This window comes from Hibiscus syriacus, unplaced genomic scaffold (assembly GCF_006381635.1).
Source record: "Hibiscus syriacus cultivar Baekdansim isolate YM2019G1 unplaced genomic scaffold, ASM638163v2 tig00110984_pilon, whole genome shotgun sequence".
NCBI lineage: Eukaryota > Viridiplantae > Streptophyta > Magnoliopsida > Malvales > Malvaceae > Hibiscus > Hibiscus syriacus.
In genome coordinates this window covers 612500-625192 of record NW_024062938.1, presented here as the reverse complement: position 1 = coordinate 625192, position 12693 = coordinate 612500, and the positions used below count along the sequence as shown (strand labels likewise).

Sequence of the window (12693 nt, the reverse complement as noted above, 5' to 3'; positions counted from 1 at the left end):
ATTTTTAATTACAATTAAAGGATCAAATGAATTATTATTCATTAATTATTATTTTTTATCAACAGTTAATAATGTTTATTCGTTTTTAATAAAATTAGAATATAATATTATTTAAAATTAATATTAGAAAAACATTTTAAATATATAGGTGATATTTTTAGCTTTACCTTCTTTTTTATTGAATTTTATTCACTTTTAATTCTTTTTTTATTATATTTTTATTGAATTTTAAATATATGAGTTATAATTCAAATTAATCATTTATTATGTTATTATTCAAATTAATTAAGAAAAATTATGGTAAAATGTTTCTAAAAGAAAAGTATAAATACATACATGAGAATCTAAAGATTTTTCTTTCTTTTATGTTGCTCACTAAACTTGTAACAAAATTCAATAAAAAAAGAATGTAAAGCTAAAAAATATCATCTATATATTTAAAATATTTTTTATAATATTAAATTTAAAAAATATTAAATAAATATTAAATTCTAATTTTATTAAAAATGAATAAGCATTATTAACTGTTGCTAAAAAGTAATAATTACTGAATAATAATTCATTTGATCCCTCAATTGTAATTAAAAGTTTATTTTAATATTTTTTATATTTTTAAACAATTAATTTTAAAAGTCAATAAAATTTTTAAAAATATATTAAATTTATAATTTTTAAATTATAAAATATTTCTTATCATCATCATCATTTTGTAAAAGAAATACTAGTTATAAAATTTTTATAAATTATTTATATTTTAAATTATTTACCCTCAAAGTTTTCCTATACTAGATTATATGTATTGTGTAATTTCATGTAAAAATCAAAATTTTTGAATTATAAAATAATTTGTAAAAGAATATTTAAATATTCTAATGTAGAAATTTTTTTTGCACACACAAAAATAAAATAAAAAAAATTGACGTTTTTACACAAAATCATCCTAACAAAAATAATTATATATTAGGTACCATTTTAAATAAATTACGAAACTAGCACCTATTCTTTACAAAGAAACCGCCGTGCCTTATCTCACATGGTATCACATAAGTGTAAAACGTGATTAATGAATCACGTCTTTTTACAAATTGTGTTATATAAAAAAAATATATATGAAAGGATGTATAATTAAATATATAGCGAAAATATAATTTTTCGGGAAAATCGCCGAAATTTACTGAAGCGTCATTAGGGACCTTTTATAATATATCTTCTTCCACTAAAGCAGAAAATCTTTTGTACGGACTCAACCAACTATTTTTGTTCAGCTTCAAACGCGTTATTTGTACTCTCTTTAGAAGACAAACAATAGTCAACAGTAGTTTTAAGGAATATAAATTGGCGGCCACTATGAGTATGATATACAAAATCAAAAAATGAGAGGTTTCACAATGTCTTTCATGGCGTTTATCACCATTGTTGCAGCCGTTGGGATTACCTACTGTGAAGGATTAAGCCCCAGGGTTGTTTGCACTGAGAGCGAGAAACTAGCTCTTTTAAACTTCAAACTGGACATCATTGATCGTTCCAACAGGCTATCTTCTTGGTCTGAAAATGGTGGAGATTGCTGTAAATGGCTCGGAGTTCACTGCAACAATCTAACAGGCCATGTCTACAAGCTGGATTTAGGGCCTCCTTCAACCCGGCCACCAGTTTATGCATCAGATGCTGAATTTGGTGTTTACTGGAGATCAATGCTGAGAGGGAAAATAAACCCTTCATTGTTGTCCTTGAACCATCTGGTTCATCTCGATCTTAGCCATAACAACTTTGGTGGCACCCTGATTCCTGGTTTCCTTGGTTCAATGGAGAGTTTAACACATCTTGACCTCTCTGGCGCAAACTTTGGTGGAGCCATTCCTCATCAGCTTGGGAATCTGTCCAAATTGCAGCATCTTGACCTTGGACATAATAGTAACCGGTTGTTTGAAGCTAGGAATCTTGAATGGCTTTCTGGTTTTTCTTCACTGGAGTATCTTGATTTGAGTGGAGTGGACCTTAGCAAAGCCACTGATTGGCTTCAGGTAACCAACGAGCTTCCTTGTTTAAAAGAGTTACATTTGTCAACTTGTTTTCTTGACAATGACCCCCCATCAATCATGGTTAATTACACATCTCTTTTGGTTCTTGATCTTTCAAACAACAATTTGTCCCCTTCGGTACCTGCTTGGATTTTCAGTCTTGATGATAGCCTTGTGTCCATTGATCTTAGTGGAAATGCATTTGAAGGTGTGATTCCCAGTAGTTTTCAAAACATTTCAACTCTCAAATCTCTTGATCTTTCCACAAACTATTTCAATTCATCATTGCCTGATTGGTTGTTTAGTTTCAAACATCTTGAATTCCTCAGCCTTAGAGGCAACCTTCTGCAAGGAAAAATCCCAGATTCCATTGGGAACTTGAGTTCCATCAGAAACCTTGATTTGTCAGCTAATCTTCTTGAAGGAACACTGCCAATTTCCTTGGAAAACCTTTTCACTTTGAGAGAACTCGATTTGTCAAACAACAATCTTCACCAGGAAATACCAGAAATCTTAGAGGTCTTGTTTAGATGCTGTGCAGATGAATTGGAATCACTGAAAGTGGAGTATAACAACCTTTCAGGCCATTTGACTGATCAACTTGGACACTTTAAAAGCCTATCTTATATCTCTCTTTCTCATAATTCCATCTCTGGTTTCATTCCAATCTCCATAGGGAACCTTTCATCTCTACAATATCTTGATGTCTCATTCAATCACTTGGATGGAAATCTCCCTCAAAATCTTGAAAATCCCATGAATCTGGAATATGTGGACATTGGCTATAATCTGATGGAAGGAGTTGTGTCAGAAGGTTTCTTTTCTAATATCAAAAGATTGAGAGTTTTCAAGGCAGCTCAAAACAAGTTGAAGTTTGATCCAAAATCAAACTGGATCCCTCCATTTCAGTGCCAAACTATTGAACTGGGTTACTGGTTTCTTGGTCCCAAATTCCCAACATGGATTCAGTTTCAGAAGGATTTGTCTGCTTTGGACATATCCAGTGCAGGGATTTCAGATGTTGTCCCCTCTTGGTTCTGGAACTTCACTTCAAAAATGGTGTCCCTCAACATTTCACACAATCAACTTGAAGGTGAAATCGAATTTTTGACGGTTCATAAACTGGCTGATTTGAGATCCAACAGGTTCTCAGGTCCATTGCCGAGGATTCTACCTGATGTGGCAACATTGTTCTTCTCAAACAATTCATTTTCAGGCTCACTTTCAAGCTTTCTATGTGATTACAGATTAGGTGAACCGAAGCTGTTTCTTCTTCAGCTTGAAACCAATCTTCTCTCAGGTGAAATCCCAGATTGTTGGCAGCAATGGCAAGGCATCAGGGTCCTGAACATGGGAAACAATAATCTGACAGGCAAAATCCCAGATTCTTTAGGATATTTGGGTTTCATGTTTTTGGATCTTAGAAATAACAAGCTATCAGGTGAGCTTCCATCGACATTGGCAAACAACAATGACTTGTTCATGCTCGATATTGGTGAAAACCAGTTCACTGGAAACATCCCAAAGTGGATCGGCAAAAGCTTGCCAAATCTTATGATTCTAAGCCTTCGTTCAAACACTTTCAATGGCTATATACCTGATGAACTTTGTGAGCTCACTTCACTGCAGATCTTGGACCTCGGTGTGAACAATCTGTCAGGGGAAATACCAAAATGTTTCAAGAACTTAACTGCAATGGCTACCATACAAAACGGTGCTGATAATGTGATTGATTACTTCGTTTATGGTGAGTTCATTAGGAATGAATTGCTGGTGATGAAAGGGAGAGTACGTGAATACAGCACCATACTCTCACTGGTGACCACCATGGATCTTTCAAACAACAATTTCACTGGAAAAATTCCCAGAGAGCTAACCAATCTTGAAGGGCTGCAATCGTTGAATCTATCAGTTAATTCCCTTAGAGGAAACATACCAGACCATATCGGAAGCCTCAAGATGTTAGAATCTCTCGATGTTTCAAGGAACCATTTGTCTGGTTCAATCCCGGAAAGCTTGTCCAACTTGAATTTTTTGAGCCATTTGAACTTATCATACAACCATTTGAGGGGAAGAATCCCATCAAGCACTCAACTTCAAAGCTTTGACGAGTTTTCTTACATTGGGAATCAACTGTGTGGACCTCCAATCAATGAGAATTGCAGCATGAAAGGTGGGACACAGCCGAATATTGTTAATGGGAGCCATGGAAATGAAGGGAGTGAAGGTTGGGTGGAAAAGTATATGATTTATGTTAGTGTAGCAGTGGGGTTCTTGGTGGGCTTTTGGGGCGTAATAGCGCCATTGCTTATCAGTAAAACTTGGGCGTCCGCATATTATGCAAAGGTGGAAGCCATTGGAGCCAAGCTTTCTTCCTTGAGGAGTTAGTTCCCATGAATCCAGCTTTGAGTAACGTATACTTATCTTATAAATAAACAAAATTATTAATAAATTTATATTTAGGGTTATTTGACATCTATTTCCTTAGTTAAAAAGATTGTTATTATATCTAAAGGTTTTGAGTTCGAATAATTATATCTATAAGATGTGTATTATTAATAGTTAAGAAAAATATATACATAAATACTATTTTATAATCATCTCAAATTATTTATATGTGTGTGTACACACATGATCACTTGTATATTGTTTCTGAAATGTGCTCTTGAAGCGATATAATATCTATTATTGATATATAGTATTATAAATTAAAAATATAATATTGATCTAAATGAAAAAATAGTCTCTAACTTATGTTTTTTTAAACCAATGTACACAAACTGAGTGATCTTGGTGGCAAAGTAATTGTTGTTATTTATTGAGGTTCTAAATTCGAACAACTTACATCACATTAAAAAAATTATAATATGTCTAAATTTTAGAAGTAATTAATATGTCTGAGAATATAAATCATGCTTGCATAATATTTAATCTCAACAAATTATCGATATTTATTTATATCGATGTAAGTTAATTTTTATTTATTTAAGTTTAACGTATTTGTAAAATTTAATTTAAATATATAAAACATTTTAGAAATTAAAATTATACAAGTTTATGCCTTCTTTCTCGCGTTCTTTGAGTCTATTTTTTCTGAAAGATGGGTCTTTTTAGTGATGTTGTTGGCAGTGGACGGTCATCTTTGATCCGTACCGATCCCAAAACAAAGATATCTCGTCTCCCTTTCTTTATTTCTTTTTTTTGGTCGTTAAGATTAAAAAATTTCATTAAGATGACGAGAGATGACACTTGCTTTTTCGTTCCTTCTCTGTCGGAGTGAAGCACTCATGTTTGTTGTCTTTTTTTTTTTTAGTTCGGAATGAAATAAGATATTATATATTTAAATAATCTCAACCAATTAACAATAAATGTTCACATTCTTGTCGAAGCTCAAATTCTCTATGTTGTAGTTGTTTCCTAGTTACGGTGTACTCTTTGTTTCATATAGATTTAAATAGATTTTGAATGATGCACGCAAATTCGGTTTTCGGATTATTTGTTTAAATCCTTAATAAATTATTATTCGCCGAGGAAAAAAGAGTCCCTGCTTGTTTGTTGTTTTCTAATAAGCTTGGTACGTGTTCTTAGTCATGTGAGGTGAACGGTACTTGGAATTAGTCTATCTTGTTTTCCACCTCGTGTTCATTATAAAATTAAAATAAATTAAAAATAAGAACAATTATATACTCAACATAAATATTGTCGAAACGATTTTTTTTCAAAATGTGAAAAAGTGAGATTAAAAAAAAACACATTAATTCTTAATTATATATTTTTAATTTAAAAACAAATGTGATTTAAAAGACCTCTCGTTTCGAAAATTTTTGGATTTCCTTTATGATCGAAAAATACGGTTCAAAGAGTCGCCACCAATCTTTGATTAGGGTGTGATTGGGCACCCAAAAATGCTTTGTCATTTTAAATAAAAAATTAATTTTAATTAAAACAACAAATTGAGGTCTGCGTTACCAAAATTCGAGTTCGGGAGTCGGTTACGTGTGGGGAAGGATTAGCACCCCCACAACGCCCTAAATCGGTACCTAGTCGATTAATTAACGTTTTTGCAATGAACTTTACAAATTCGAACTTAATTTGATTTTTGATCCCATAAAACAAAGATATAAATTTAAAACATTCAAGAACACTCAAACGAATTAAATTAAAATTACCAAGTCATTTTAGAAAGATAAAGAATGTTCGATTATTTACAAATATCGAGACCAGATCTTAAAGATATAACAACCTTTTCTCGATATATTTAAATAAACGAACATTTCTTTTTCTTTCATTCCCAAATTTTAGGTGACGAATCAATTTTTTTGTTTCACTTTCGGGATACACTTTTATTTTAAAATCCTTAAAAGCGGACCTCAAATCAGTTATGACTGCCCACTTAATACAATTTTAAATTAAAAGTGTATTACCCTTAGTCCGATTATGTAATAGGTCGAATTATGCAAATGAGGCTATCATGCATATTATGCAAAATAATGTCATGCAAAAACTAATTAAAATATGCCATGCACTCAAACAAACTTCTAAATCTATAAAAAAAATCATATGTATTTACGACATTAACATACATTAGAATAAAACAATATATACAATAAAACATACTATTAATAACTCGATTTCATATTCAAAATTACCATGAAGGACCAAAATAAAATAAGATTAAACTAAGCATGCAAAATGACTGAATTGTCAAATAACCAAAATTACAAGTTACATTTCAAAAATAAAACATATAAAAACATTTCAGGACTAAAATGAAAAGCACTCATAAATATGAAGACCAAATTAAGAAGGCACAAAAGATTCGTTCAAGGACCAAAATGAAAGTTCTGCAAATTACCCAACCAATGTAAAAACAGTGCGAAAGAGCTCTAAAATAATTGTGGACTAAAATGGGAACCAAGAAAAAATCTAAGCCAAATATGTAAAGTAACAAAAACTTAAAAACAATACAACGCAGGACTGAAATGCAACACGCGCAAAGATTGATGCCATAATTAGAAACGTTTAAAAGAATGAACCATGGACTAAAATGCACTTGAACAAAACATGGAAGGGTTTAAACTAAAAATGATCCACACGCGAGAACTCCCTTAAACGACGTCGTTTGATGCTTCATTTTAAAACCCTCAGACTAAAAACAAAATCCCTAATTATCATTTCTCCCCAGCCTCTCTTCTTCTTCTCCAACGCTCGACCCCGAAGACCAAAGACAGAGCCACCAAGACTATATCGTCATCCACAACTAAGGTAATTTTCTAATTTCTTTCTCTGTTATTCTTATTTTCTCGGCTTCAAAAGAAAATTAAAGAACCATACATAGCATTATTTTCAGAAGAAAAAAATGAAACATAACTTACTTACAAATTGATGGTATTGCTTTCGAAAAAATAGAATAGGAAAGATCTTGATTACACCGTTCGATCTCTGAATCCCTGGACGTTGTTGACACAGATTTTACACTCCTTTTTTAGAATCGGGCAGTAGAACCTTCAACATTTTTCATTGTTTCTAAACTGTAAGAAGAATAGATGGGGAATGAATTTTTTCTTTTGCTTTCTCTGTTAATTGTTTGCCATTTAATTGCCTAAAATTCTCTGTATTTATATAAATAAAGAGATGTATTTTCTTGTTCGTTTCCCTTTTGTAAGTATCTTATTTTGAAAAGTTAAAACATATAGCTTAACTTGAAGTACATGAGATCATTTTGTATTATTGTGCAAAAGGTTTTGGAGAATGCAGGTATTCTGAAGTTGACAATGGTTTAAACATTTGAGCTTGTGTGGTTACGGGAAAATGAAATCTTGAAGTTCGTAGAAAATTTCAGCCATTAAAAGATGACCCTAAGAGATTGTTGTTTGTCGAGAAGTTGGTCAGGGATACTGGCGGGTTTCAAGAAAGAAATGAGCCAAGGTCATGTTAAGGCGAGAGATATGGAATTGAGATTGTCAACTGGGGTGAACTGGTCAAGCGTTCTGTGCCCAAGATGAAGTCGTGTAACCCCCTAGACCCGGCCTATGCGTTTCGACTAAGTCTAGTGGATCACATTATGATTATTAAAGACATTTTTCAAAACTGTTATTCCATCAATATAAAATCACATTATAAATAACATGAAATTATAAACAAATTATACTATCAAAATCCAACTCGTAAATATAGTACCAATAAATAATAATTTAATTTAAAACTTGTCTTCAAATTCAATATCACAATAAACCGAGCAGTATTAGCAAAAGAGTTATCATTATAAAATCCGATATTTTAAAATAAGGTCCATGTCACCAAAATAAAGTCAACTTGCCAGATAAAAACATTACAATTTGATTTACTTCAAGAGATATGTTGATCCTCCAAGTGCTCGAACCAAGGTATCTAACCAACAGTATCTGAAAGGGGAAAACATTTTCAAAAGGTGAGCTAGGCTCAGTGTGTCCCAACATTTCCATAAAATCACAATAGGTACAAATCATAGTCCAGTAATCTCACAAATTCGTAAAAGAGTTTAACTTTTTGAAAATCATAGTTTAAACCCTTTTCCGGTACACCATCAGTAGTTCCTAAAAGTATTTTCCATATAGCTTACTTTATGCACATAGCAAAAAGAAAGCCGACTTAAGGATAGGCTATGAAGCTTGTATCCTTAAGCCCAAGTCAATAAGTCCATATAGCTTACCCTAAGCACACAGCAAAGGAAAGCCGACCTAATGAAACATCTTGGGGCCCTCAAGAGTCACATTAAGCCCAGTTAGCTTGATTAGAGCTATTCCATCGTATTTCAATTCCAAAATTCAATTGCACCGTGACATAAATTCCATAAATCCAAAAACATGGTAATCATATACCATTTCAAAACAAAAATTAGATAGCAGCCATTTTCCATAAATTGTCACATTAAATTGGTGCATCCATAAAACAATAGCCAATGAATTCGGTGTACCACATATTAAAACCAATAAAACAGTTCAATAATAAGTAGGGAACACACCTCGACAATAGGTTCAAATAGCAAATTTACTGATTGCTGGTTTCACCACGCTCTGCTACAATTTTCGAACGGGTGAATACTGGCACACGTGGTTTAACTGATCTAGAAGAGCTGGGTCGAGCTGTCGAACGATCCGGAGAGTCTCTTGTACCTTCAAACAATAATAATCTATCAGTCCCAAATCCTATTTAATTGTTCAAAGCTAGTCTTCTTAAGTATATAAGCATTTTTCGAGTTTGACTATCAATTTGGGGTATTTCGAGTCTGAATTTGGCCAAACGGATTGCGGAAACGAAATTAGGACGTCGAAAAATATAAAGTATGACTTTTCGGAAATTCAGATTCTTGGTCAAAGTCAAAGTCAACCACTTTGACCGTCGATTTGGAGACCTTTGGGTTTGAATTTGGCGAAACGGACTGCGGAAATGGATTTGGCACGTCGAAAACTATCAGGATAGGTATACTCGGAAAAGATTTACGGTCGTTTAAGGGTCGGTCAAAGCCATTTTAAGTTTTAGTCAAAGAAAGTCAATGGTCAACGGTCACGGTCAACGGTCAACGGTCAACGGTCAACGGTCGGGTCGGGTCAACGGTCGGGTCGGGTCAAACCGGTTCAAAACTGGTCAAACCGGTTTTCCAGCAGCTCACTCTCCCTGCGGCGGCGCGTGCGGCACGTGAACAGTGCCACGGTGTCGGAAAATTCCCGGAAAAATTTCTAAAAATTATTTTGAGCGATTCCGAGATACTTACAACGATCGGTTCAAATTTTTGAACGGCAGAGAGCTCGTATTTCAACTCGGCCGAATCTTTGACTGCTCCACCTCCTCACGCGCCGTCGTCGACGGCAAACAAGGTTGACACCGGCGGACTCGAAACGACACAAGGAACACGATGGTGCAGGAGGTGTCGTAAAAGGAACAACGATCGGCGGTGAATTTAAGTTTTTCCCGGCGATAGAGCTAAAAAAACGACGATGCTTTGACTGAAAATTCCCGACGTTTGGCAGCGTTTCACTTCAATTAATTTGAAGGGTTTGTTCCTCGCTTGATGATGAACACAACGGTGGTTTCAATTTTACGATTGGACGTCGAACGGCGTCGGAATCGGGCTTGGAAGTAAGGGTACGAGAGAAGGAAAATTGAGCAAATTCTCAATTGTGTTTTCTGATTTACAATCAGAAACCACGCTTAAATTATAAGCCTGCCGACACTCCTTGGAGGAATTCAGGGCTTGGTCCCTGAATTTCCTTAAACTTATAAAATGGCCTATAACTTTTCATAAATTTTAGTTCAGTCATTAAATTTCACCAATTTTCACAATTAACGACCAATTTCAATTAAATATTATTTTGTAAATATTCGGGTTGTTACAATTCTCTCCCTCTACAAGAAATTTCATCCTCGAAATTTACCTTATGAGAATAGTTGAGGAAACTGAGCCTCCATTGACTCCAATGTCTCCCAAGTAGCTTCTGAGGGGCCTCGATTACTCCACTGAACTTTGACCATTGGAATTCGCCTATTCCGAAGAACTCTTTCATCTCTTTCTAAAATCTGAATGGGCTCCTCCTCATATGGCAAATCCGGTCTCAGCTCTACTTCTTCAACCTGAATAATGTGACCTGGATCTGGACGGTATCGCCTTAACATAGACACATGAAAAACATCATGAATACGACTAAGGTGGGAAGGCAACTCAAGCTGATAAGCAACAGGTCCAACTTTCTTCAGAATACGATACGGCCCAATAAATCGTGGACTCAATTTACCCTTACGCCCGAATCTCAATACTTTCTTCCACGGTGAAACTTTTAAGAAGACCTGATCACCAACCTCAAATTGTATATCTTTCCTTCTCTGATCTGTATAAGACTTCTGCCTATCAAATGCCTCTTTCAAACGGTCACGTATCAATCTGACTGTGTCCTCCGTCTCTCGCACTAACTCAGGTCCCAACGTTTTCCTATCACGCAACTCAGTCCAACAGATCGGAGTGCGACATTTACGCCCATTGAGTGCTTCATAGGGTGCCATACGAATGCTGGTCTGATAACTGTTATTGTAAGCAAATTCAGCCAAAGGCAAAAATTTCTCCCAGCTACCATGAAAATCGATTACGCAACCCCACAACATATCCTCAAGTATCTGAATCACTCTCTCAGATTGACCATCAGTTTGTGGGTGAAAGGATGTGCTATAATCCAATCTTGTTCCCAAAGCCGTATGTAGAGCCTTCCAAAATCTCGAAGTAAATCTCGGATCTCGATCAGAAATAATAGACAATAGAACATCATGCAATCTGACAATCTCTGAAATATACAATCTTGCCAGCTTGTCCAAAGTATAATTTACTCGCACAGGAATAAAGTGAGCTGACTTTGTAAGTCTGTCAACAATCACCCAAACTGAATCTTTTTTCGAAGGAGTCATAGGCAAGCTAGTAACAAAATCCATAGTAATACGCTCCCATTTCCATTCAGGAATCTTAATAGGCTGTAACAAACCTTATGGATGTTGATGTTCTGCCTTAACTTGTTGACAAGTCAAACACCTCGCTACAAAATTTGAGATGTCCTTCTTCATGCCGATCCAATGATACCTCTCTCTCAAATTCCGATACATCTTATCTCCACCGGGGTGCATAGCATATGGACTACTATGAGCCTCAGTAAGGATAGTCTGTCTCAACTCAGCATCATCAGGCACACAATACCGACCTTTGAAGCATAGAACTTCATCCCGGTCAAGGGCGTAATCTGAGCTTGTCCCCTGCTCTACTTGCTCAAAGATGGGAAGCAAGGAGCTATCAAAGGGCTGCTTAGCCTTGATCTCATCAACCAAGGTTGGCTTAACTTGCAATTCTGCTAACAAAGTGCCATCATCATATAAATTCATCCTGGCCATTAAAGATCTCAACTCCGATACCGTCTTTCGACTCAAAGCATCCGCTACAATGTTAGCTTTACCAGGGTGATAATCAATCACACAATCATAATCCTTCAGAAGCTCTAGCCAGCGCCGTTGTCTCAAATTAAGCTCCTTCTGGGTCAGGAGATACTTTAAGCTCTTATGATCCGTGAAAATATAACACTTCTCTCCATAAAGATAGTGTCTCCAAATCTTCAAGGCAAAAATCACTGCTGCTAACTCCAAATCGTGAGTAGGATAATTACACTCATGAGGTCGCAGCTGAAGGGATGCATAAGCCACCACTTTACCTTCCTGCATTAAAACACAGCCAAGTCCTGAGTGTGAAGCATCACTATACACTGTAAAATCCTTCCCGGACTCTGGTTGAATCAACACCGGTGCTTGAGTCAAAACCGCCTTTAATTTCTCAAAGCTCTCCTGTTGTGCCTCGCCCCAGTCAAACGTCACATTCTTCCTTAACAACTTTGTCAAAGGAGAAGCAATGATCGAGAAGCCCTCAACAAAACGTCGATAATAACCAGCCAAGCCCAAGAAACTGCGGATCTCAGATACGTTCTTAGGTTGTTTCCAATTCATAATAGCCTCTATCTTGCCGGGATCGACCTGAACACCTCGCACAGAAATAATATGCCCCAGAAACGACACTTCTTGAAGCCAAAATTCACACTTACTTAGTTTGGCATATAGACGATGCTCTCTCAAAGTCCGCAGAACGATCTTCAAATGCTCGTCATGCTCTGCC

At 35.3% G+C, this 12693-nt stretch overlaps 1 protein-coding gene across 1 annotated transcript; it reads left to right on the top strand.

Annotated features, from left to right (window-relative positions):
- Window positions 1-1388: 1388 nt before the first annotated feature.
- Window positions 1389-4406, top strand: LOC120148675 (receptor-like protein EIX2). The gene has a single exon (XM_039161724.1). The coding sequence runs from the start codon at window positions 1389-1391 to the stop codon at window positions 4404-4406; it is 3018 nt and encodes a 1005-aa protein (XP_039017655.1).
- Window positions 4407-12693: the final 8287 nt, after the last annotated feature.

Bases quoted from the DNA above. Each gene is read 5' to 3' on its own strand.
- LOC120148675 (XM_039161724.1), top strand. From the start codon at position 1,389: ATGTCTTTCATGGCGTTTATCACCATTGTTGCAGCCGTTGGGATTACC.